This window comes from Natrix helvetica, assembly GCF_964273705.1.
Source record: "Natrix helvetica genome assembly, chromosome: 16".
Classification (NCBI taxonomy): domain Eukaryota; kingdom Metazoa; phylum Chordata; class Lepidosauria; order Squamata; family Natricidae; genus Natrix; species Natrix helvetica.
The window spans coordinates 3,168,899-3,194,989 of record NC_138563.1 but is presented as its reverse complement, the minus strand read 5'-3'; the positions used below and the strand labels follow the sequence as shown (position 1 = coordinate 3,194,989).

Genomic DNA, 26,091 nt, shown 5'->3' with positions numbered 1-26,091 from the left:
TATCCTTGTTAAAGTAATCTATCTAATGCCTTCGTTTGCAGGCTTAAAATGTTCAAAAGCCCTGCAAAATGCTTTCGAAATTTAATGTTCCCGTGGTAAAGACTGAGAATGGAGCCAGAGGGGGCTTGATCTCATGCTCCCCTAAATCGTCTGGTTCCTTCGAATTTCAGTCCTACAAAATAAAGTTAAGATTCCAAATATATTTAGATAACAAAACCAGCTGCAGGAGAATAGATCCTTTTTTAAAAAAAAAAAATCAGATATTTGTATTCCTTTTCATAGCACGGCTCAATTGGGCTAGCGGTTTTGAACCCATGCCTTTGTGGATGCTTTAAAATACAGCTTGGAAGCTTTTGCCAGGATACGAGCGTGTCCAGCGATGATTAGCTGCGCATAAAAACATCAGAAAATCCAGGTGTGTTTTAATTCCAGAACTGAACAACTTGACGAAACGCGCCCACCAGCTTCTTGCGACTCTGAGAGTGCCACAATTCAGGGCTCTGGTAGATGTTTTGTCATGTAAGCAGGCAGTCTCCAACCTCTGCTGCGGGGACGTAACTTTGCTAAAATTAGCAGAATGATTTATCTTTTGTACCTGTAACCCCGGGCCATTGTCGGATGGCAGAAAGTGTGAAAAACAAACAACGCCTCTGTTTCTTCAGTATCTAAGGGTCCCCCCCAACCAAAAGTACCCAATTCATGCCTTGCTTTTTAAGAACAGAGAGGTTAAAATAGAAATTTCGTAGAGAAAGTCTAAATACCTGTGCTCTCTCTCTCCTCTCTCATTCTCTGTCTCATTCTCTCTCATTCTCTGTCTCTCATCCTCTCTTCAACTCTCTCTCCTTCTCTTCCTTTTTGTCTCTCCCTCTCTTCCTCATTCCATCTCTCTCTCCCTCTCTTCCTCATTCTCTCTCTCTCTCTTTCTCATTCTCTCTCATTCTGTCTCATCCTCTCTCTTCAACTCTCTCTCCTTCTCTTCCTTTTTCTCTCTCCCTCTCTTCCTCATTTTCTCCATTTCTCTCTCCCTCTCTTCCTCATTCTCCCTCTCTCTTTCTCTCTCATTCTCTCTCATTCTGTCTCATCCTCTCTCTTCAACTCTCTCCCCCTCTTACTTTTTCTCTCTTTCCTCTCTCATTCTCTCTCTCTCTTTTTCTCATTCTCTCATTCTCTATCCCTCATCCTCTCTTCCTTTTTCTCTCTCTCTCTTCCTCATTCCCTCTCTCCATCTCTCTTTCTTTCTCTCTCTCTCTCCCTCTCTCATTCTCTCTCGCTCTCTTTTTGTCTCCCTTTTTTCCAGTTCTTTTTCACTCTATAAATATTTAGGTTGCTTGCCTGTTGAGAAGGGGGGGGGGGGTGTTGTCCATCTTTCTCTCCATTATTTTGCAGAGAGCGGGGGTGCGGGGGAAATCTATCGTTCTCCAGATGTTCTTGGATAGCCACCACCTGTTATCCCTGGGTACTGTCTGCATTGAGCTATGGATGCTGCACTTTTGTCATTGCCATTTTAGAAGCAGCGTTGTGTCTGTCCTTTCCCCCTTTGTTCAGAGGGAAGCCTTTTCTAAAATCAAAACTGCCAGATTAAAACCAAAACAATGTGATTTTTTTTTTGTCGTCGTTGTTGGTTGGATGTAAATGTATCTGTCGTATGATGTTTTGGCGTGTAAGTTTATTGGAGGGAGAGAGAGGAATGAAGGTCTTGTCAAAGGGAAATCATAGTGTTTTGCCCAGACATTTTAGGAAAAAGCATGAAGATGGACATTCTAAATACAAGTGAAGAGACTATTTGAATTGTGGGGTCCTTGGTGCTCTCTGAGCTTGGTGGTTTTCTTGCAGACATTTCATGACCCAACTAGGGAACATCATCAGTGCTAGAAGGGAGTGAGGATTGTGGAGAGGAAGAGGAGGAGGAGAATGGATGGAGGAGGAGGAAGAGGAGAAGGAGTAGTAGAAGAAGAAGAGTTGGAGGAGGAGGAGAGACACTTCTTGGTGCTCTCTGAGCTGGGTGGTTTTCTTGCAGACGTTTCATGACCCCAACTTGGGAATATCATCAGTGCTAGAAGGGAGAGGGGTTTGTGAGGAGGAGGAGGAGGACTGTGAGGCCCCTGATGCTCTCTGAGCTTGGTGGTTTCCTTGCAGACATTTCATGACCCAACTAGGCAACACCATCAGTGTTAGAAGGTATGGGTTTTTGCAGAGGAGGATGAGGGGGGATGACTGTGGTGTTCCTGGTCCTCTCTGAACTTGTAGACATTTCTTTACCCAACTAGGTTATATCATCAGTGCTAGAGAGCCGTGAGATTTGCTGACGATTATGACGTTACCTGGTTGGATAATGAAACATCTGCAAGAAAGCAATTAAGTTCAGACAGCACCAAGGACCCCCACAGTAGAAACACAAACAACTATCGCAACTATCAGGCTGAGATTTCTGTTTTAAAAAAAGCTTCGTTGGTACTCAAAGAGTAACAAGTGGGAACCAAGCAGGCATGTAGGGAATAGGGTTACCAAACACTGAAATGCTACAGTTGCTAATTTTGTTGTGGTTTCCTATACACAACTCCCCCTCTAGTGAGCAGGTTTCCAGGGATGCTTCCCGATCAACATTACATCAGGATGTTTCCTATTTTATATCACACTTAGTCAACTGTGCTACAATCACAGTTGAAATTTAAAGAGAGGAGGAATGTTTTATATATATGTATCTGTGTGTGTATGTGTGTTTTAATTTGCAAAGCGTGTTCACAGGTAATGTTCTGGTCCTCTCACCCTTCAGTGCTGTTTTCAGGATGTTTATTTTCTGTGTGGTGAGCCTCCGGGGCAGGGACTTCCCTTTTTCCTCTCCTTGCTATTTCTTTCTTTTAAGAAGTGTTTTTATAAGTGAATAAAAGACCTAATAAGGAACGTTAACCCTCAAGGTGGAGATATTGGCTTTTCAGGGGTTACTAAAAGTGAAATGACCTTTTCAGCGTACCATTCAGAATGCTTTTTTTGACTCTTCATCTTTCGACATAAGTCATCCTCTCGGGGGTTCCCCAAATACATAGGGGGTTATAGGTCTCAGAATTCCCCACCCGCGCAATGGAGATTGTAGTATCCCAGCCCAGCTGCAAGGCTGACCGGTGCACCACATCACTGCAAGGTCCATGCAGGAATTGCAAAAATGCAGCAATCCGCAGCCTAAATTGCAAAGGGCTTTTAAACCTACAGTCCCCAAGGAGAAGGATTCCATGTTTTTTTAAAAAAAGATACCTGCGGGGCCAAGGATTTCGTCTGACATAACAGGGCAGTAAGTTGGCCAATAATTTTGTCGGAATTATTAAATTTATCCCCAGGGCTCCTTTTTGAACTTCATGTTTGTTTGTTTGTTTGTTTTGCCTGAAGTGGAATTTGCTAATGATGAGCAAGCCTGCGATTGAGCTAAAAGCAGAATAGGCGTGTGTATGACACAGTAGGAGCTTGGAAGATTTGCATAGGTCTCTCTCTCTCAGTTTTGAACTGCGTGTCTTCCCCCTGGAGGAAAGTCCCAGCCTCAGAAACGGTCAAGGGTGGGCCCCAAAGAAGCTGGGGTGAGAGGAAATAGGCCATGCAGAATCAGTCCTTACAGAAGAACAGAGTTGGAAGGGACCTTGGAGGTCCTCTAGTCCAACCCCTGCTCAAGCAGGAGACCCTACACCATTTCAGACAAGTGGTGTGCCAATCTCTTCTTAAAAGCCTCTTCTTAAAAACCTCTAGTGGCAAGCTGTTCCTCTGGTTAATTTTTCTCACTGTCGGGAAAGTCCTCCGTAGTTCTAGGTTGCTTCCCTCCTTGATCAGTTTCGATCCGTTGCTTCTCGTCCTGCCTTCGGGTTCCTTGGAGACTAGGTGGACCCCCCCTCTTCTTTGGGGCAGCTCCTCAAATATGTCATGTCACCCCGGGTCCTTCTTGCCTGACTTTCTATACAAACCTACTTAGGGCAGCTTTTCAAAATGCTGCATGATTATTTGTTTGGTGTGGTTGGCCAAATATATGCAGAAGAATCGAATCAGGAATGGGTCCAATGATAGCGACTAAGTTTTACGTCCTTTTCAAGGTGGCCTAATTAGCTCTTTCCCTCATGATCTCCATGAAACAGCCCCGCGAGGTGTGTCTGGATACTGATCGGTCTCTCAGTCCAGTCGGAAGCTGCCCTGGCTGAGGTCAGGCCTAAACCTTACTTTGCATCGCCCCAGTCCGGCTTGACCAACCACTTTAGCCAGCCACCGAATTATGACCCTTTTTTACTTCCTCTCCTTCCTGCTTTTTACTACTGGAGATGGCAGCAAACGGCCATAAAACGTGCAATCCCCAAAGCCTGGGGCATTTTCTTTTTTCAGATGTCACCTACTGCAAATTGTTCTGCTTTTACTAAAGGTTCTCAGCCAAACTCCCCTCTCCTTCCTTCCTCTTTCTCTTTCTTTCTCTTTTCCTTCCTCCCTTTTTTCCTTCTTCCCCTTCTGTCCTTCCTTCCTTCTCTTTTTTCCCCTCCCTCTCTCTCAACTTCTTTTTTCTTTCTCTTTTTCTTCCTCCCTCCCTTCCTTCCTCTCTCTCTTTCCTCTCTATCATCTTATTTCTCTTTCTCTTTTCTTTCCTTCTTTCTTTCCTCTCTCCCTTTTTCCCCTTCTGTCCCTCTCTTTCTCTTCCTCCTTCTCTCTCGCACCTTCTTTTTTATTTCTCTTTTCCTCCCCCTCCCTCCCTTATATTTCTAAATTGGAAGCTACCCTGGTTAAGCTCAATTGCAGCCGTACCTTCCCTCTAGAAATGCTTCACTCTGATCGCAGCTACGAATATTGGCTACTTCAATATACCTCCCAAGGGAGAGAATTTTGCACGCCCTCCGGAGGGCGCTCTCGGTGAAAGAGGTGCTTCACTCCAGGGCCGGGCCTCGTTCCTCTTTCAACCAGGGCCCTGGAGTAGAAGAAGTTGGGAAGGAGAGCCGGGGCGACACCTGGTTCAAACCGCAAGGCTCAGAAGTTTGCCCTTGGGGGAAACCTGAACTAAACCAAACGGGCTGGGAATTTATCTCCCATCTGACTCTCGCACATAATTGCTCACCTCTCAGCTTGACTGGGTTTTTATAAAAGCCCAGATCTCACTGCCTGCTGTCTGCATACCAACGCATCCAACTAAGGCCTCACCATCATCACCACCATTGCTGTTGTTGTTGTTGTTGTTGTTATTTAAGCCTCCTTTGTCTTTCTGTTAGTAAGCGTGCTCAGCCGCCCTCGGGGGCGTCGCTTCCTTGGGAAATCACGACTCAGCCCCCCCCCCTCCTCCCCAACAAGAGAGCAGCGGCCCAGATGAGCAAGCGCAGAGCCCCTGGAATCTTCCACCTATTTATAGCCAAACCCTGCCGAGACCGTTCCAGTCTCGGCAACGAGGTGGAGGGGACAGCCAACCCCAGCGGCACGCTACACAGCTTGCGATTCTCTCAAAGCAGCCCAACAAGATGGAATCTGCTCTCGTTCGTTCTCTCTCTCTCTCTCCCCCTCTCTTCCCCTCGCTTCCCCGAGAAACTGCTGAACGCAGGTGTCTCTCCAGTCCCCGCAACGTCCTTGGATACTGCAGGTGAACTCTGCAGAATGCTTGTCCCCCTCACCCTCCTCCTCCCTGCCACCATGGGCCGTCCTTCAGCCTTCCTCGCTACGGAGAAAAACGCCCTGCGAAGGTTTCCTTTCAAGCCCACATTTTGTGGGATCGTCTAACAAAGATCTGGCCTGTTTATCCGTAGGGCGTGTCCGCCTGTCTTACCTGCCTCCCTTTCATCTCCATACATTCCCTAGCAAGTTATGGAAAGGGCGAGAAGCTAATCCCCCTTTTCTTCTTGTAATGCTCCAGAGCCATTTCTCAACCTCTCAGCCTGGGCGGATTTCAGCTCCCCAGAATTTGCCAGCTGGCCTGTAACCTCAGTTTCCCAAGGAGCCACCTACACAGGCATCTCAAGGTTAAAAAGAGCAGAGGGTGAAACGCCCTTCAGCTGAAAGTAGCCATCTCCTGCAAGGCAGGATAAAAACCAGACAAGAGAGGACAGGTTACCACAGTTCATTTCATGACACGTCGAAGTTACAACTGCGCTGAACAACAACACTTAACAACTGTTGCAGCATCCCAATGGTCGTGTGATCAGAGGCTTGGCCACCGACTCCTGTTTATGACGGTCGCAATGTCCCAGGGGGTGTCTGAGCTCCATTCTCTTAACTGTGTTCCTAACTTAACTATATGACCCACGGTGGTGCAGTGGTAAGAGTGCAGCACTGCAGGCTACTTCTGCCGACTGCCTGCAATTTGGCAGTTCGAGTCTCACCAGGCTCAAGGTTGACTCAGCCTCCCGTCCTTCCGAGGTGGGTAAAATGAGGACCCAGATTGTTAGGGGGGGGGGGCGCAAGAGGCTGATTCTGTAAACCGCTTAGAGAGGGGCTGTAAAAGCCCTGTGAAGCGGTATATAAGTCCATTGCTATTAACAACTGCCGTGGTCCCCTTAACACCTGTGGCAGGAAAGGGTCGTAAAAACAAGGCAAAGAAATTCACTTAACCGACGTCTCGCTCAGTGACAGAAACGTTGGGCTCAATTGTGGCCGTACGTTGAGGACTACCTGCACAGGCATAAATAAATAAAGCAGGCTTGAGGTCTGGTGGCGAAAGAAACTTAAACCTTTTGTAAATCCCCTCTGCTCATATGACAGCTGTCATCTATTTCGTGGCAGGTTTTTAAGATAGGCTTGTTAATCCCCAGTTGCTCTTTCGGATTGACAAGGAGACGATTTATAGACATCGTACACAATTCCCCCAAATAATCTATAATGAGTAATAAACAGGGCAGGGACGATCCGTCCAGCTGCTGTTTCTGAGCTGGCCAGAAAGAGCAGAGGTGTTTGGGGCCCGCCCTCTTCAATTTTCACAGCACTAGCTGGAATCCCAAATGACCGAAGATTCGCTCCTTTCCCTGTTGATTACGAATAGATCTTTTCTCCGTCTTTCTAATCTGTATTTTGAAAGGTAACTGAGTGAGTCGTTACTGTAATGACGGGCACGGAGAAGAGGTTTTCGTTTCGTAAACGGGGGTGGGGGGCAGCCTTCCCCAGACTCCAGGATTGGCCCAGGTTCCTCCCCAACCCTCCTCAGTGTCTGGATCTGCTGCCAGCTCTGCTGGCTGCTAGCAAGCCACAACACAAGGAGAGCAGCAACGTGGAACTAAGGAGGTTTCCATCCATTTCCTTGACAGTGAGAACAATTAACCAGCGGAACAGCTTGCCTCCAGAAGTCCTGGGTACTCCAACAAGGGGGGGGGGATTTTAAGAAGAGATTGGACAACCATTAGTTTGAAATGGGAAAAGTGTCCTGCTTGAGCAAGGGGTTGGACTAGAAGACCTCCAAGGTCCCTTCCCACTCTGTTATTCTGTTATATTAACTTTAAAAGGAGGAGAGATAATGAAATGTATTCATAACTATTAAGAAGAAGTTTGGATGTCCTTTCTTTTTTCTTTTTTTCTTTTCTACCAGCACTGTCTTTTTCACTTCTTTTATTTCTTTTCCTGAAGTGACATCCTGAATGCTTAAGAGACTTTAATAATAACAATAATAATAACAACAACCCAAGAAAATTGTGTATCCAGATCCCACACTCCTCGCACACAACTCCAACCCCTCACCCACCCCCGTTTCTACCTGCCGATTTTTGACAGAGGTCCTCCAGTGAGTTCCTGGTGACTTTGCGGAAGGGCCGGGTTATAATTTCGAGAGAGGTTGCCATGCCAATGACGGCTAAAGCTGCCTTCCCCTTCTCCACCCAACCGCAACAAGAGGAAGTAAAATATAATACCTTCTGGGCCTGTGACTCCCCCCCTCCCCCTCTGAAGTTTGGCAGGAGAAAATGAAAGCCGCAGACCGAGTGAATACAGCTGGTGGCCGGTTAGAAGAAATTATTATTATTATTATTATTATTATTATTATTATTATTTTAAAAACCCCACCAAACCAGCTCTGTAGCACCATCAGAGTCCTGTTTTGGCTCTTGCGAGGGTGCCTCGCTGAACCAGGCCGAGAATTTCAGCTTGAACCCTGTTCCTTGGGCCATGTAAGGGAGCCCCGGAGCACGCCGGGTGCCTATTTTGGGAAAACGCGTATGGGTTTGTCAGTCATTTCAGCTCCAGTGCCACAGACTGCGGCTACCTCTTCAGCTGCTGGCTCCTTCTCCTTGAGTGAAGAGTGAAGCATCACAGCCTTTGTAGGTTTCTGATGGGAATTTGCATGGGGGAGCAGCTGCCACCAGGCCAAGCTCGGCTGGATGCCAGTCTCGCTTCCTTCTCTCTCTCACTCACTCACTCTTTCTCTCCCCCCATCCCATCGGGATCCCATGGACCACGTTCCTCCAGGCCTTCCTGTCCTCTCCCATCCTCTGGAGTCCATTTAAGCTCAGGTCAACTGCTTCAGTGACTCCATCCACCCACTTCCTTCTCCACCGTCCCCTTCTTCTTCTTTTGCCCTCCATCCTTCCCAGCATGAGGCTCTTCTCCATTGAGTCCTTCTCCTTAGTTGGCCAAAGTCTTTGAGTTTCCTCTTCAGGATCTGGCCTTCTAAAGAGCAGCCAGGGTTGATCTCCTCTAGGACTGACCGGTTGGATGGCCTTGCAGTCCAAGGGACTCCATGCAGGAGTCTTCTCCAGCACCAGAGTTCAAAGGCCTCCATTCTTTGGCACTCAGCCAAATATTTAGATCTAGGTATCCAAACCTAGATATCTAGATTTCCTGAAGTTGCCTTTCCTGCTCTAAGTAGTAGCTACCATTCTTGAGCTGGGGTGGGACTCTGCCCTCCCTTACGTGCTGGGACTCAAGAGAGGCCTGTCCAGCTTGAAGGTAAACCTTTCCCGATTTGGAAGGGAAGAGTCCTTGGAGGTCTTCTAGTCTAACCCCCTGGCAGTGGCAGGATTCCTTATTCAGGTAATCCTCGACTTAAAGCAGTTCATTCAGTGACTGTTGGAAGTGACTTCGTCGTTGAAGAAAGTGACTTGATCACACTCACGGCCCTTGCAGCATCACCGTGGTCACGTGATCAAAATCCAGCCGCTTGATTCATACTTATGACGGTTCAGGGTGCTGGGGCATGTGACCTTCTGACCAGCCAAGTCGATGGGGAAGCCAGATTCGCTTAATTTCCATCCGTTGCTTCTTCAGGTGCTTTGGAGAATAGGCGGACCCCCTCTTCTTTGGTGCAGCCCCTCCCCCAAAATATTAGAACCCTGCTATCATGTCTCCCCTTAGTCCTTCTCTTTGTTAGGCTACCTAGGCGATTCCCAAGATGACTCTGCCCCAACAATTTAGTGGACTACCCCGATAATTTATCCTTTTAAAATACGAAAATATTTTAAGCCCCACGAACATCAATAGATCGACCTAAAACCCAAGGGATTGTTTTGTTACGGCTTTTTCACTTTTTTTTAAAAAAAATCCCTCCAAACCACTTGTTGTTGTGGGTTCGGTTCCCACATCATTGTTTGTTCACCAAAGCAGGCAGCCATGTTCTCGTGGCGTGGCTGGCTTTTTTTCGGTCTGCTTTATTTCCTGTTTGCTTATTGCTTGGATTTTCTTCCTTTGAAATGTTTTCTGAAGTCTCGATATGATTTGCTTGGATGATCCGTTTAGGTTTCATTTTTCAGACAATACGTACCATGTGATTTAAAAGTTGTTTTTCTTTAAAAAAAAAAAAAAAAGTCCGATCGTGCGTTTGGCGTTTTGAGCTGGGTATTTGTCCTTTTCTAGAAAGCTTGTCGATCAGACAGTTTGGCGGTTCGAATCCCTAGCACCATGGAACGGTGTGAGCTCCGGTTCCTTGTCCCAGCTTCTGCCAACCTAGCAGTTCGGAAGCAGGTAAAAAATGCGAGTAGAAAAACAGGAACCACCTTTGGTGGGAAGGGAACAGCGTTCTGTGCGCCTTCGGCATTGAGTCATGCCGGCCACATGACCACGGAGACGTCTTCGGGCAGCGCTGGCTCTTCGGCTTTGAAATGGGGATGAGCACCGCCCCCTAGAGTCAGGAACGACTTGCACATATTATGTGCGAGGGGAACTTTTACCTTTTACCTTTTTAGAAGTGAGGTGCGTAGCTAACACAAGAAACTCCTTTTCTTGTGTTCTTCAGATTCAAAACCTTCCCAATAACAGCTAGTCCTCAACTTACGAGCCTGAACCTCTGTTGTTAAGTGAGATGTTTGTCAAGTGGGTTTTGTCTCATTTTACGACCTTCCCTCCCACAGTTGTTAAGTGAATCACTGCAGTGGCTAAGTTAGTAACCTGGTTGTTAAGCGAGCTTGGCTTCTCTATCGATTTTGTCTGTCGGAAGGTCGCAAAAGGGGATCACATGAACTCCGGGACACTGCAACCGTTGTAAGTGTGAGTCAGTTGCCAAACGTCTGAATTCTGATTGCATGATCACGGGGAATGCTGCGAAGGCCGTAAGTGTAGGAAAACAGCCAGAAGTCCCTTTTCTTCAGCGCCGTTGTAACTTTGAACGGTCACTAAATGAACTGGTGTAAGTCCAGGACTACCTGTGCCTCAGACCTCTTTAGAAGTCTTCACATTTGAGAGGCATCTATTGAATATAAGTTTCTTTCCCTCAAGACGTTATTTTGGTTTCTGTGCCGGTTGTTTGCTTTTTAATCTCACTCTGCGGTTGCAACTGATGGCTTTATCATTTCTGCGAGCTAAGGGCTGGCATGCCAGCAAATATGGCTCCGTGTGGCAACTGTGGCAAGTGTGGCATAGGTGTGCTATCACGGCCCTAGCCTCTCCCTCCTTCTCTCTCTCTCTCTCTCTCTCCCTCATTATACCTCCTTGCCTACACTAAATTATGTCTCCGCTTAAATAGTCAGGTCTTTCTTTCTTTTTTCATTTCCTTCTGCTCTGGAAATCCCCCAGCATGCTCAAGGACCTACGAATGAAATATCAATTAGCAACATGGATAAATCAGGGAATTCCTTTCAGTCAGGAGTTGGACGTACAGATGCCTTTTTCAATAGGAAGAGATCTTTGTAAAGAGGAGAAAACGTAAGAATTGGGGGGCGAGGGGGAGATTTTTTTTCCAGTATCTCTTTTCCCAAATTCTTTATAGCCCCATCCAGCAACTAGTTTTGCAGGTTGAGGGGCTCAGGGCCTACGATTGCCCTTCTCCTTGTTTTTCCTACAATGTAGTAAGGAATCACTAGATTTCCATTCTGTTATACTTTGGCCATAATTGAATGCTATGTGGGATAGGAGGCCTCCAGCTACTGCCGACCTACTGCAAGTATTGATTGAAATGCGTGTGTGTGTGTGTGTGTGTGTGTGTGTGTGTGTATTGTGGTGCATGTGTTGTATTTGGGCATACCAGGTGCTTTGACATAACACTTTAGATATATGTATAAAGCGTGTATACACATACATACATACACATACATACATTCATATTCTGAACGATTTTTGATTTCTTTCCTGCATTCTACCAGTAGGATTTTTATTTCTGTCCTGAGACGACATGCTTAAAGCTTTTATCTTTTTTAAAAAAGAAAATAAGACTTCTGTCACAGTGAGTCTTTTTTCCCCCTGCTTTCAGCCTGCGGGAGATTCTTAGTCATCCAGGTCATGATTGTCTCAAAGGTGCTTTTTCAAAAGGCAGCCGGACTGTGTTTCTTCCCTTGAGCAAGAAAGACTCTGCCTTTCCAGATGTGTCCCCCCCTCCTCTTTATCTTGTCCACACTTTCCAGTCTTAAAATATTTGTGAGCAAGACTTGGGTTCACATCGTCAATAACGTGGCTTGCAAAATAATAACAATCTAATCCCGGCAGCGTGACGTACGTGTTTCCCCGTCTGCCGTATTATTTGGTTTTGATAACGAGTATGCTTTTCTCCACAACACGGATGCTTTAAAGTGTTTTGTTTTCGTTTTGTTTTGTAGGACCCCTCGAAGCTGTACAAGAAAAGCGGAGAGGCCGGCCCGGCGACGGTGGAAAGCTTGCTTGCCGAGAGCAGAGCCACAGCCAGCAGCCCGGCTTTGAAGAAGCTTTCCCCGCTGCATCCGGAAGGGCTGGAGTACGCAAAGTCGGCCTTCTCCACTCCCATCGGCAGCCGCGAACCCGACTTGAAAGAGCGAGCCCAGGCCAACGGACCCCCGACGGTAACGGAGAAACTGGCCCAGCTGATCTCGACCTGCCCTCCGGCAAAGTCTTCCAAACCAAAGCAGAAGAAGCAGCCCATGACAGTCGTCTCCGGATTTGCGAAGGAGTCTGGGAAGAAGCTGCCGACGCCTGGGGCCGCCGCAGGTACTGCGACCAAGGACTTCCTAAAGAAACCCATTCCAAGCGGGACCCTCGGCCTCGACTTGGTCAACAAGGAGTTTGCCAAGAAAGCGCCAGCAACCGGCGGCGGTTCCGGGGGTTTAATTAGTAAGGAAAATGGGAGCAAAAAACAGCCAGGGTCCTGTCCAAGCATGGCTGGGCTCACCAACAAGGACTATGAGAAAAGGCCATCTGTCCTTAGCTGCCCGGTCGGACTGGTCAGCAAGGAAGGCGGAAAGAAACCCCTGCTTGTGACAAGCATGGCACCGTCTGGAATGGCCAGCAAAGACTGTGGGAAAAGGCTGCTGGGGACCAGTAGTCCCATCGGATTGGTCAACAGGGATCCCGGGAAAAAATCTCTCGGAATGGCCAGTCCGCCCGGGTTGATTAATAAAGACTCGCTGAAGAAGCTTCCATTACCTGGAAGTACGGTTGGATTATTTAATAAGGACGTTGCAAAGAGACACTTGGGGTCCGACGGTCCAGTGGGATCGGTCAGCAAGGATTCGGCGAAGAAGCCGCCGGGTTTTGGGACCTCAAGCGGATTGATTAACAGAGACTCTGGAAAGAAGCCATCAGCAGCCGGCCCCCCAATTGGGTTGATGGCGAAAGAGTCCGGCAAGAAACACATGGGGGTGGGCATTATGGCCTCTCTGACTTCGAAGGACTCTGGGAAGAAATTGATGGGAAGCACCAATTTGGCGGGCTTAGCCGGCAAGGACTTGGGGGCGCTGAAGGCTGACACCGCTAACCTTCCGGCGGAGCCCTACAAGCGGTGTTGTGGCAGCGGCTCAGCCCCTCTGGAAAGCCACATACCCGCCGGGCTTCTGAAGGATGGGGCTGGGGGCAGTAAACCATTCGAAAAGAACCTGGCGAGACAGAGCAAAGGCACTCTCCCGGAAAAATTGACGCCACAACGAGAAGTTTCCAGCGGAGGCAAAGATGGGCCCTGCGGTCAGCAGGAAATCTCCCCCAGTGAAAGGAGCCCATCCGAATCCTCCAAGCAAGAGAAGCATCTCCCGGTGTATTGCACTACTCCCGAATTCAGGACCGCTGGAGGCGCTTCGGAGATCTCCACTGCCAAGTCTCCGTTTAGTGCCGTAGGGGAGGGGGGCCTCCCTTCTCCTTCCCCAACCGCCTCGGTCGCTACTCTAACCCATAGCCCCCCAACGGCTCTGTCTCAGGTCCCTTCCAACCCGTTGCATTCAAGCCACATGCCCGATCTCTTAGACAGCCTGTCTGAACAGAGCAGCAAGACGCCGTCCGCCTCCGACGGCGCCCGCTCCAGTATGAACAGGCTGGGGAATCCCGGCTTGTACGCGACGAACAAAGGGGTTGTTCGGGAGACGAGCAATCCCAACTCGGTCTGCACAGAGGAATCGAAACTGGGTCCTATCCCAGGCAAGAAAGCCAGCCTGGTCAGCGAAGGCAACCTCCACGCTTCCATCACCCCTTCGGTGGTCAGCTTCTCCAGCTTGTTCAACAACAAGCCCTTTCTAAAGATGGGGGCGGTGAGCTCCTTAGGGAAACCGAGGCAAGGCCTGGAGATCCTGAGGGGGAGCAGTAGCACTGACTCCCAGGGCAAACCCTTAAAGAAACGGAAAGGGAGGAAACCTCGTTGGACGAAAGCCGGCCAGTCTCCCAAAGAGCTGGAGTTAGAGAGGCCCGAGCTTTTAAAAAATGTCTCTTGCGGCCCGCTGTCTAGCAGCGGCCTGGACCAGGCCAAGCTCTTTGAAAGGACGGGCCCTCTGCCCGCCTTCGCCGAGCATGACTTCCTGAAACGCCATTTGCCCAAGCTGAGCAAAAGCAGCAGCCTGCAGTCGCTCTCCCTACTGGGCAGCGCGGAGAAGGAACCGGGGAAATTCTACAGCGCCCATGTGCCGACGTCCGCCGGCTGTCTGTCGGACGACTTGTTCCCCGACATGTATAAGTCCAAACGCAACCGGTCGAAATCCAAGGAGATGCCCCAGTTGGAAGGGCCGCCCAAACGGGCCTTGAAAATCCCCGCCTCCAAAGTCTTCTCGGTGCAGTCCAAGGAAGAGCAGGAGCCGCCCGTCTTGCACCCAGAAGTGGAGATCCCTTCCCTCCGCCAGACCCTCGCGGGGCAAGCTTTCCCGAAGAAGCGAGGCCGCCCCAAACGGCAGATCCGCTCGGGGATCAAGATGAAGCCCCCCGTCCTCTCCGCCGCCCCTTTCGTCACGCCTGAAAAGGCAGACGAGTCGGAGGATGCCATGGACCAGCCGCTGTTGCCGCCACCCAGTGGGAACTTTTTCGAAAGCCACGGCCAGCTCAGCAACACCGAGGACAACGGGGACTCGAGCGCCGGCAGCGCCAGCGACCCAGAAGGCGAACCGGAGCACAAAGAAGTCAAACGTAGCAACGGTCAGCTGGTGAAAACCATCATCCGGAAAATCAACAAGATGAAGACGCTCAAGAGGAAGAAGATCCTGAACCAAATCCTCTCCTCCTCGGCGGATCCCAATAAGGGGAAAGTCCAATCCAAAGCCCACACCAGCGTCTCCAGCTTGGCAGCCACCTTCAGCACCAAACTGGGCCAGCAGATCAACGTCAGCAAGAAAGGAACCATCTACATAGGGAAGAGACGGGGCAGGAAGCCCAAAGCCAGCTTCAGCAGCCTTCTGGCGGCCGGTTCGAATTTCGCCATTCTGGAGACATCGGGCCAACAGGCCAGCGGAGGGATGCTGGGACAAGCAGGCGGCCCTTTGCTCCCATCTGGTCCCAGTAGCAACCCCGAGGTTCTTCCGTCTCCTGTGTGTTCCCAGTCGTCGGGCACCAGCGGAGAGCAGAGCCCCATCAGCAGCGACATGAGCTTCGTGGAGCCCAACTCGGTGCCCTGTTTCCATCTGCACAGCCGGCAAGGGAGCGTGGTTCAGACCTTGGCGATGCGGAAGGCCTCGCGGGCCCGGAGGCAGCTCTCCCCACCGACCCTCTTCCCCAACTCCCCTTCCCACATGAGCGAGCTGGGCTCCCTGAAGGAGGCCACCCCGTCACCCATCAGCGAGTCCCACAGCGACGAGACGGTGCCCAGCGACAGCGGCATCGGCACCGACAACAACAGCACGTCGGACCGGGCGGAGAAGTTCTGCGGGCCGAAGAAGCGCCGGCACTCCTTCGAGCACGTCTCCCTGGTGGCCCCTGAGGCCTCGGCCGTCCTGGGCGGCCTGAAGGAGAAGCACAAGCACAAGTGCAAGCGCCGCGGCCACGACTACCTGGCCTACGACAAACTGAAGCGGCCCAAGCGCAAGCGGAAGAAGAAGTTCCCGCAGCTGCGGGGCAGGCAGGACCCCGATTTCCTGGCCGAGCTGGAGGAGCTGATCAGCCGGCTGAGCGAAATCCGCATCACGCACCGGAGCCACCATTTCATCCCCCGGGACCTGCTGCCCACCATCTTCCGCATCAACTTCAACAGCATCTATAGCCACCCAAGTTTCTCCCTGGACCCTTTGCACTACATCCGCAAGCCGGACCTGAAGAAAAAGCGGGGGCGCCCCCCCAAAATGCGGGAAGCCATGGCCGAGATGCCCTTCATGCACGGGCTCAGTTTCCCGCTTTCCGGGACCGGATTCTACCCTTCCTACGGCATGCCTTATTCTCCGTCGCCCCTGGCGGCCCCCATTGGCTTGGGCTATTACGGACGCTACCCCCCTACCCTTTACCCTCCTCCCCCTTCCCCTTCGTTCACCACCCCGCTCCCTCCCCCCTCTTACATGCACGCCGGCCACTTGCTCCTCAACCCCGCCAAGTACCACAAGAAGAAACACAAGCTCTTGCGCCAGGAGGCGTTCCTGACCGCCAGCCGGGCCCCGCTTCTCTCCATGAGCACCTACCACCCCAGCGTCCCGCCCGAGATGGCCTACAGCTGGATGCTGGAGCACAAACACCGTCACCGCCACAAGCACCGGGAGCACCGCTCCTCGGAGCAGCCGCCAGTGTCCCTCGAGGCCTTGGCGCCCGCCGGCTCTTCGCGGACGGTCTTGGAGTCCCTGAAGCGCTACCGTTTCGGCAAGGAGGCCGCGGGAGAGCGGTACAAGCATAAGGAGAAGCACCGCTGCCACATGGCTTGCCCGCACCTCTCGCCCGCCAAGGGGCTGCTGGGACGAGAGGAGCAGTGGGCCCGGCGGGAGACCGCCGAGAGCGGCCCCCGGACTTTGGGATTACAGACCCCTTTGCAGATAGATTGCTCCGATTCTCCTCCCAACCTCCCGCTGGGGAGGTTCACTCCGAGTTCCGAGCCGGCCAGTAGCGACGAACACACCAATCTTTTTACCAGTGCAATAGGCAGCTGCCGCTCCACCGTCTCGGCCGGCGGCCGTAAGAAACTGTCCGAGGGCTCTGGACTTTTCAGCCCCCAAGAAGGATCGCTCGGCCGTCCCCTCCGCAAGGAGACCTTGCCTCCGATTGAGAAGGTCGTGCAAGGCCTCTCAGGTAAGCGGCCCCTTTGCCCACCTCTAAAGTTGAATTCGAACCCACTTCCTCAATGGATTCCTGGGAGTTAGGTGGCTTTTCTCAGCATTCTTGGTAGGTTGGGATTGAACTGCGGGGTCCTTGGTGCTCTCTTTGCTTGCAGGCGTTTCATGACCAAACTAGGTATTGTCATCAGTGGAGTGGGATATGTGGTGGGAGGGGGGAGGAGGAAGAGGAGGACGACAAGGACTGTGGGGTCCTTGGTGCTGAGCTTGGTGGTTTTCTTGCAGACATTTCATGACTCGTTTTGGTGGGCCTGCCCCACAAGGCTCAGTTCTGGCATGTTGGGTGGGAGGAGGAGGGGACTTCCTGTCTCGGCTGTTGAGGGATCGAATCTTGGCTGCTGAGTTTTGTTTCAATGGCACCGGAAAAAAAAATGGACTCCCGTTTTCCTTGGCAGTTGATTCCTTCAGCTTTGCAATCTGTCATTCTTCCTTTGCTTTTTATTTTAATTTTTATAGGAGAACGTTCATGTTTGGCAGGCTGAGCTCCTTTAGTTAAAAGTATTATTATTATTATTATTATTATTATTATTATTATTATTATTATTATTATTATTATTATTATTTCATTACACATGAAACTCAAGTCAACTGAACATTCGAAAATGCATCCCAAATACCGGTGATGATGATTTCTTTTATTCATTAAGCATGAAACTCAGTCAACTGAACGTTTAAAAAATGTATCTCAAATATCATTGACTGGTGTTGATGGTTGATATTCTTCTTCTCCTCCTCCTCTTTCTCCTCCTCCTTCTTCTGCCCCTGCCCCTCCTCCTCCTCCTCCTCCTCGTCGTTGTTGTTATTATTATTATTACTGGTTAATCTTTGGTGAGATTCACAGCCTTTGGGGCTGGTTGGTAGCTCAACAGCTCGAGTCCTAACCAAGGACTACCTAAGAACTGTTAAGGTAACGTCGGAGGATATAAGCTGTTCCAAGTAGGGTGGTTTATTATTATTATTATTATTATTATTATTATTATTATTATTATTATTATTATTATTATTATTTTAAATGCAGGCCATTTGGCCACTAGAGCCATGCCTCAGTGGGTCTAATAACCATTCCCGCGGGAGTTTCTCTCTGACCCCTTTGGCTCAAGTTTCCATTAAAAAAAAGGCTGGCCAGATTTATCGGGCCATATAAACTTTTCACAACGATGCCTTGACGTTCTCATAAATCTCTGCGCTTGCAGCCTTCGTTCACCCTCCTTGTGCCTAGATCCAGGCTCGTGCCCCCGAAGGACGGCTGTGCAAATAAATTAAACACCTCCCACGCTCGCTCACGCGCACCCCTCCGCTGGTGCTGCAGAGCGTGAATATCCCCAATGGGTTAAAAGCGAGGGGGGGGGAAAGGAAGGGGGGGGGAAACAGAGAAAACAGGTTGCCTTGGTTAGTTAGAGTCCTGGGAATTTCCTGCGGAATTCCATTAGCGTGAGTGAGCGGGGTTTGATGAGAAACAGCCCTAATTAGAAAGAAAACAGAGATGTGTGTGTGCTTTCGGGCCTCCTCTGGGCCCCGCTGGAGTGCCGTCTCTCTGAATCACCACCTTTCTCCGCTGGCGCATTTAAGGGGTGAGTCAGAGGAAAATAGATCGCCTTTTGGTAAAGCTGTCCTCTCTTGCCTTCCTCTCTCCCCCCCCCCCCCCCCAGCAATTGGAACCATCTGTTCCTTCTCCCTGCGTTTTTATTCCTTCCCTCCCCGTGCCACTTCTCCAGGCCCAGTTGGGCAGCAGAGGTTTAAAAGGCGCCAACTCTGGAGCGCCAACTCATTATTTCTGTATTTTTATGATTTATCCCGCCTTGATTAATCGAGAGGGGCAGCAAACATAGCTAGCACTCCTCCTTCCTCTTCCCGTTTTCCCCACAACGACCCTGTGAGGTGGGTTGGTCTGAGAGAGAGAAGGACTGGCCCAAAGTCACCCAGCGATGGTTAAGGCGGGACTAGAACTCACGGTCTCCTGGTGATTGGCCCAAAGTCACCCAGCCAGCTTTCATTGCTAAGGCGGGACTAGAACTCACGGTCTCCTGGTGATTGGCCCAAAGTCACCCAGCCAGCTTTCACACCAAGGCAGGACTACAACTCCCAGTCTCCTGGTTTCTAGGCCAGGACCTTCACTGAACGCCAACCTGGTATGACATCTATAAACCTTCGCCACCGGCTACCTCGGTTTGACAAAGTCATGACTCTAAAACATCTGCAAAGGTGGACATTCACATCAAGAAAGAAAAGAAAGAGGAAAGGAGAAAGAAAGGAAGCAAGAGAAAGCAGGATGGATGGAAGGGTGGATTAGAGGGAGGGAGGGAAAGAAGGGAGGGAGGAAGGATTAGAGGGGAGAGATGGAAGGAAAGAAGGATGAACAGAAGGAGAGGGAAGGAAAGAAGGGAGAGTTAGAAGGAAGGATTAGAGAAAAAGGAGGGAGGGAGGATTAGAGGGGAAGAAAGGATGGATTAGAGGCGAGGGAGGATTAGAGGGAAAGAAGAAAGGAGGGAGAGGGAGGGAAGGAGAGAGGGGTAGAAGGAAGGAAGGAGGGAACTAAAGGAAGAAGCACTTGCTTCATGTTCTCATTGCAGCCATGTTTTTTTGTTTGCCCATCCAGAGAGCCCAGCCCGATCTCATTTTTCCTAGCCAAAAGAAATGCCTTCACCTCAAGAGAGCCTTTATTCTCTCACTTTTCCTCTTCCACACTGTTTGTTCGTCCGGGCATTCCCCCCCCCCCCCCCAGCCCTGCCTGGCTCATCTCAGATAACAGGACAGGTATGGCACAAACGTGCCTGAGAGGGGGAAGAAGGGGGCTGCAGCTGTCCCTAAGCCTCACCCCACCCCAGCCCTTCGGTGCAAACACACAATAATTAAAAATAGGTTCTCTTAGGCCTCCTCTCCCCCCCCCATCCCTCCCCCCCTCCCGTCCAGGCGAAGGGGGCGGAGTGGGGCAGGCGTATAAGCAGGAACTGTGGCTGCCTCTCCTATTAGCAGGGCTTCGCTCTCCAGATGTTCAGAGCCATGTTGGCCAATGAACAAAACCAACGTTCACATTTCTCCATTCCTGCGCTGCGCAGGACTGGTCCGGTTTTCTCTTTGTGTGTGTGTGTGTATTAATTAATGATAGATAGATAGATAGATAGATGATAGATAGATGATAGATAGATATAGATAGATAGATAGATAGATAGATAGATAGATAGATAGATAGATAGATGATAGATAGATGATAGATAGATAGATGATAGATAGATAGATAGATAGATGATAGATAGATGATAGATAGATAGATAGATCTATAGATAGATAGATAGATAGATAGATAGATGATAGATAGATAGATAGATAGATAGATAGATAGATAGATATGGATGGATGGACGGATGGATGTATATATGTATGTATGTATATATGTATGTATGTATGTATGTATATATGTATGTATGTGTATGTATATATGTATGTATGTATGTATGTATGTATGTGTATGTATATATGTATGTATATACATACATACATGCATGCATACATACATACATACATACATAAATAGATCGTTTCTCAACTTACAACCCCACAATTGAGCCCAAAATCGATGTTGCTAAGTGAGAAATTCGTCCAGCGAGTTCTGCCCCGTTTTGCAACCGTTTCTTGCCGCCGCTGTCAAACTGAATCCCTGCGGTCGTTAAATTAGACAACAAGGTTGACTTGGCTGAGGCTGGGGGTGGGGGGGAGAGGTAGGTAGGTATTTAATTTATTTGCACAGCCGTCCTTCGGTGCACAAGCCTGGATCTAGGCACGAGGGTGAACGAAGGCTGCAAGCGAGCAATTGTGGCCGAGAGAGAGAGAGAGAGCGGTTGCTACAGCTATTACCTGCCTGTAGAGGTGACATCAGTACGTAGCATCCTTTGGCCTGTTGCCAAGCTTTACAAACACACACACACACACACAAACACACACACACACACTCTTCTTCAAAGGCCCGCCAGCTGGGCTGTGAAGGCACCTGCTCTTTTAATCTTCCCCAAACGTCCCCGAGGGAGACTTTCCAGCCATCTGGCGCTCACTTATGCCCGCCGTGTCCATTTAGCCGCCGGGGCCAAAGGTCGGAGCATTTGAGAAGGACACGAGGGCGCCCTCCCCTTCCTTGAAGGATCCATCAGGCCAGGGGTCCCCAACCTTGAAGCTTTGAAGAGCTGCCTTGAAGAGAAAACTAAGGTCCTGCTGTGGTACGGCCTCTTGTGAAGTGCATTGGTTATTTTAGGGCGAAGTCTACAGAGATGCTGGTTGTCCCAAAGGTGCATTTTTTTTGGTCAAGAGTCAGCTGGTTTTCCTTTGAAGACGTTTCGCTCCTCATCCAAGAAGCTTCTTCGGCTTTAGGGTGAAGCTTCCCACCCCTCAGGCAGTGCTTCGCTCTTGACCCAACTGCTCGGTCAAGGAGAGCCCACCAAGGACATTTGACCCAACCCTTGGCTTTCCTCTTCCTGATAAACCCCTTTTATTTGATTGACATTGAATTCCTCTCCAGCAAAGCCTTTCCTCGCCCACCGTCTTTCAAGAGAGTTCACACTTACCGACCTTTATCCGGCTTGGAGAGTGGCCAGGCCGATATCTTTCATGCTTAGCAAGAATGCAGGAATGAGCTAATGGTCTCTCCTGCAAACTCCACTCCCCTGTTGCCCCTCTTTTATTCCCTCTGGGAGGGGCCATTCATCGTCCATCTGTGGCCTTATTCCCAAGTCGACCCCTGTTCTTTAGCTCTTCCCTTCGTCTGGCAGCTCTGCGCATGCGCCCACTGGGAACAGGCTCCAGCTGTTCTTCTGCCTCACTGATGTCTGACTCCGAAGGCAGCTGATAACTGTCAGAGGGCCCTGGCCCCCTCTCTGCCTCCGACACAGAGCCCTCATCAGAGCCTTCTCCAGACTCCAAGACTGGCCCATGTTCCTCCCCAACCCTCCTCGCTGTCCGAATCTGGGCCTCTTGAAACTGCAGAGGGAAAGGTTGTTTGGAATCTGTGTCTCCACCTGTCATTCTCTCTCGCTTTATTTCTTTATTTACTTTTGACCTGTCCGATTTCCTTCACCAGGCGCCCTTCCAGGTCAGGAGAAGCTCTCGCAGAGATCGGCGGAGGGCAGCAGTTGCAGTCCTTCCAGGAAGCGGTCTTCCTCTGAGAGCACCTCTTCCACAGGTGGGCCGTGTGGCTTTTATTCTAAGACAGGTGTAGGCAAGCCTTCGGGTGTCATGGACCTGGAATGCTAAATCAGTGTTGCTCAATATTACAATGTGTAGACTTCAACTCCCAGAATGCCCCAGCCATCACGCTTTAAGATGGGTGGACTTCAGCTCCCAGAATGCCCCAGTCAGCCAGCTTTAAGAGGGGTGGGCTTCAACTCCCAGAATCCCCCAGCCGTCTGAGAGTTGAAGTCCGCCGATCATAAAGCGGCCAAGCTTGAGAAACACTGGGTTAGCGATACAGGTAGTCCTCGACTTATGACCGTAATGGAGCCTACATGGCAACTAACTGAGAGCCACTGGAACATTTCCGCTCTCGTCCCCAGTTTTAAAGCCGTTGCTTTTAAACCCGAATGAAACCTTCGCTTACCGAAGTTCCTTTTTTTCTCTCCCACCCCTCCCCCAGTGGTTGGGATCCCGTCGCGCAGTTCCAGAATCAGCTCCTCCTTAGAAGATCCCGCCGACCACCTCCTGCAGCGCATGGCTCACCACGACAGCCAGGCGGCCTTGGACAAGACCCTGGAGTCCGTCCTGGCCAGCGCCCCCGTCCTGCCCTCGGACAGCCCCAGCCGCAGCCCCGGCCGGGAGAAATCGTGCGACCTGTTGCTCCCCGGGAATCCCGGCGTCGACGGGCTCTCCCTCCTCTCCGGTCGCTCCCCTCACCACCACTTCAAGAGGAGCATGGTGGAAGCCATGCAGAGCCAAACACGGTGGATATGCAGCTACGACAAGATCTTGGCCACCAAGAAGAACCTGGACCACGTCAACAAGATCCTCAAAGCCAAGAAGCTCCAAAGACAATCCCGGACCGGCAATAATTTCGTGAAGCGCCGGCCGGGGAGGCCCCGGAAGTACCCCTCGGCGCCGGTGGTCTCCTCCCACGCGCTCCAGGTGAGCCGATTCCTCGGCCCTGAGCTCAGCACCGTCAGCAGGGAGCCCGGCTGTCTCCTCCACCGCGGCCCCGACACGGTGACCGACGCCATCGAGTCGGTAGTCCAGGGCGTGAACGAGAAAGCGCCGAAGAGGAAACGGTGGCTGGAGGAAGAGCTGACCAGGAAGAAGCAGAAGCCGCTGCCCGGCGAGGAGCAAGAGAGCCATAAAAGGTGAGCCCTCCCGATTTGGGGAGGGGAAAAACAAGGCTGTAGTCCTCATGATTGCGAGCCCCAGCGGCCAAGAGGGGGCGCTTCTTTCCAAAGGGGGAGATACAGGTAGTCCTCGATTTAACAACCCCCCCCCAAATCTCTGTTGCTAGGACAAACGCATGCTAAGGGGATTTGGTCTCGTTTTACGACCTTTCTCGCCGCCGTTGTTAAGGGAACCGCTGCGGTTTGTTAAGTCGTTCGGACAGTTGTGAGGTGAAGCTGTCTTCTCCCCTTTATAAGAAGGTCGCCAAATTTTATCCCCATGACGACCCCGGACACTGGAAGCGTCATAAATATGAGTCGGTGGCCAAGGCATCCCAATTTCGACCGCCCAACCGCGGAGATGCTACAACGGTCGGAAATGGGAGTGGGGGGGAAAGGGTCACGAGTTGTTGCTGTGTTTCCCCAGTGGCTTCGTAACTTTGGTCACTGAATGAGGTGTCGTAAGTGGAGGACTACCCGTGTAACAGCTTGACACCTGCTGATTTCACCAAGGGTTGGGCCTCCAGATTTGCCTCCAGACCACCGACTCACACACACCCCTCCCCAAATTTCTCCTTCCAGCTTTTCAGAAGCCGCACCTGACCCTCTTCCTCCCCCTCCCCCTCCCCCTCCTCCTCCTCCCCCTCCTTCAGCCCCTCTCCTCCCTCCCCCTCCTCCCCCCTCCTCGGAGGCTGCTGGGAAGCCCCCGGAGAAAGCCGAACAGCCGTCGGCCCCCCTGGTGCAGCGCGAGAAGAAAGCTGCCCGCCCGCCGAAAAAGAAGTACCAGAAGGCCGGCCTCTATTCGGACATCTACAAGACCAGCGAGTAAGTCAGAGACGCTCCCCCCCCCCCCCCGCTCCAGCCTCGCTTTTCCCTGGCCAGGTTCTCATTGGCCAAGACAGGTAGTCCTCACTTAGCGACCATTCGCGTCAGCCAATTAGGAGTTTGCTTGGGATGGTTTTCTTTCTTTCTTTCTTTCTTTCTTTCTTTCTTTCTTTCTTTCTTTCTTTCTTCTCCTCTTTATCTCTTTCTCTTGCCTCCTTTTCTCTTTCTGTCTCTCCTTTTCCTTCCTTCCCTCCTTCCCTCCTCTCTTTTCTTTCTTGCTCTTTCTTTCCCTCTCTTTCCCCTTTCTCTCTTCTTTTTCTTGCCTCTTTCTTACTCTTTCCCCTTCCTCCCCTCCTTCCTTCTCTGTCTTTCTTTCCATCCTTCCCTCCCTGTCTTTCCTTCCTTCCTTCTTTCTTTTTTCCCCTCTCTCGCCTTCTTCTTTTTTCTTTCTTTTCCTCCCTTTTTTCCTTCCCTCCTTTTTCTTTCTTTCTCATTTCCCTCTCACCCTCTTCTTTCCTTCTCTTTTCCCCTCTCGACTTCTTTTTTCTTTCCCTCTTCCTTCCCTTCTCTTTCTCTTTCCCCTCTCACTCTCTTCTTTTTTTCCTTCCTTCCTTCTCTTTTCCCCTCTCTCACCTTTTTTCTTTCCCTTTTCCTTCCTTTCTTCCTTCCCTCCTCTCTCTCTCTCTCTCTCTCTCTCTCTTTTTCACTTTCCCATCTCACCCTCTTCTTTTTCCTTTCTCCCTTCTCTCCTTCCTTCTTTCTCTTTCCCCCTCTCTCGCCTTCTTCTTTCTCCCTTCCTTCCTTCCTTCCTACCCCGCCCACTCCTCCCTCTCTTTCTTTCCCTCTTTCCAAACCTTCTCAGCCCAGAGGGAAACTCAAGTGTAGACACGTTCAGTGCCGTTCGACTCAACTTGTCGCCTTCTCTGGAGGCCACACACAGAATTCCTGAGTTGCGTCCAAGTCAAAGAATCCTCCCCTCACAAGACCCATGACTCATCTGGCGTTTCCTATTTTGATTTTATCTGGCCCTCCCCTCTCCCCTCCCTCTCGGCTTTCAGGGGAGAGATCCAAAAGCGCCCCAGAAAAAGCCATTTATTTTCCAGAATGTTTCCTACACACACACACACACACGTCTAAAAATGCCTCCCGAGCAAAGAAGACCTTTGATCACATGGCCTCTCTCCTTGGCAGCCATGTGGTTTCCCGAGGAGGGGAGGGGGGGCTCCACGAACCGCAAAGTTAACCAAGTTAAAAGCAGGGATTTTTTTTTTCCTTCCCTGTAAAACAACACACAAAACCTCCAGGTGGCATTTCTCTCTGGATAGGGTAGCTTTATCGCCCAGCCTTGGGAGGGTTTTTGGGCCGGGCGCATTCTGCAAATGTGCCCAGCCTTAAAAATGTGCCTAAATAGGACGGCCTAGAGGTAGACAGGCCCATCCATGATTTCTGCTACCACTTCGGCCAAACGGGCTCAATCCCCACCTCTGGGGATAGATAACCCATTAAAAGCATGTTCGCAATGAGAAATGGGGAGGCAGCGGCTCAGGGGCTAAGACGCTGAGCTTGTCAATCAGAAAGTTCGGCGGTTCGAATCCCTCTCGCGCGTAACGGAGCGAGCTCCCGTGACTTGTCCCAGCTTCTGCCAACCTAGCCGTTCGAAAGCAGGTAAAAAAAATGCAAGTAGGAAAATAGGCACCACCTTTGGTGGGAAGGGAACAGCGTTCCGTGCGCCTTTGGCGTTGAGTCATGCCGGCCACCTGACCACGGAGACGTCTTTGGACAGCGCTGGCTTTGCGGTCTCTCATCCTCTCCCCCCGTCCCCCTTCTCTCTCTCCCCCTTAGCCCCAAAAGCCGCCTGATCCAGTTAAAGAAAGAAAAACTGGAATACACGCCCGGAGAGCACGAATACGGCTTGTTCCCTGCGCCTATCCACGTAGGTGAGTGAAGACCACGGTCTCCGTTGCTTTTGAGGGAAGGCCTCCTCCTCCGCCTCCTCCTCGGACTCTGGAGGAATTACGGGACATGAGCCGCTTTCTTCGGAGCGGGGGAACGGGGGGTTGTGAAGGAGGGTACCTCGTGGGTTCAGGATTTAGCCAAGGGTTTCTGTTCCTCGGGGCAAG

At 50.6% G+C, this 26,091-nt stretch overlaps 1 protein-coding gene across 2 annotated transcripts in view; it reads left to right on the top strand.

Moving 5' to 3' along the window:
• Positions 1–26,091, top strand: part of ASH1L (ASH1 like histone lysine methyltransferase) — a 59,009-nt gene that overhangs the window by 5,584 nt on the left and 27,334 nt on the right. For both annotated transcript variants that reach the window (XM_081968127.1, XM_081968126.1), the window contains exons 3-7: positions 11,943–16,767; positions 21,877–21,978; positions 22,429–23,125; positions 23,729–23,971; positions 25,814–25,908. In XM_081968127.1, the coding sequence (XP_081824253.1) occupies positions 11,943–16,767; positions 21,877–21,978; positions 22,429–23,125; positions 23,729–23,971; positions 25,814–25,908 (5,962 nt within the window). The remainder of the gene's footprint in view (positions 1–11,942; positions 16,768–21,876; positions 21,979–22,428; positions 23,126–23,728; positions 23,972–25,813; positions 25,909–26,091) is intronic.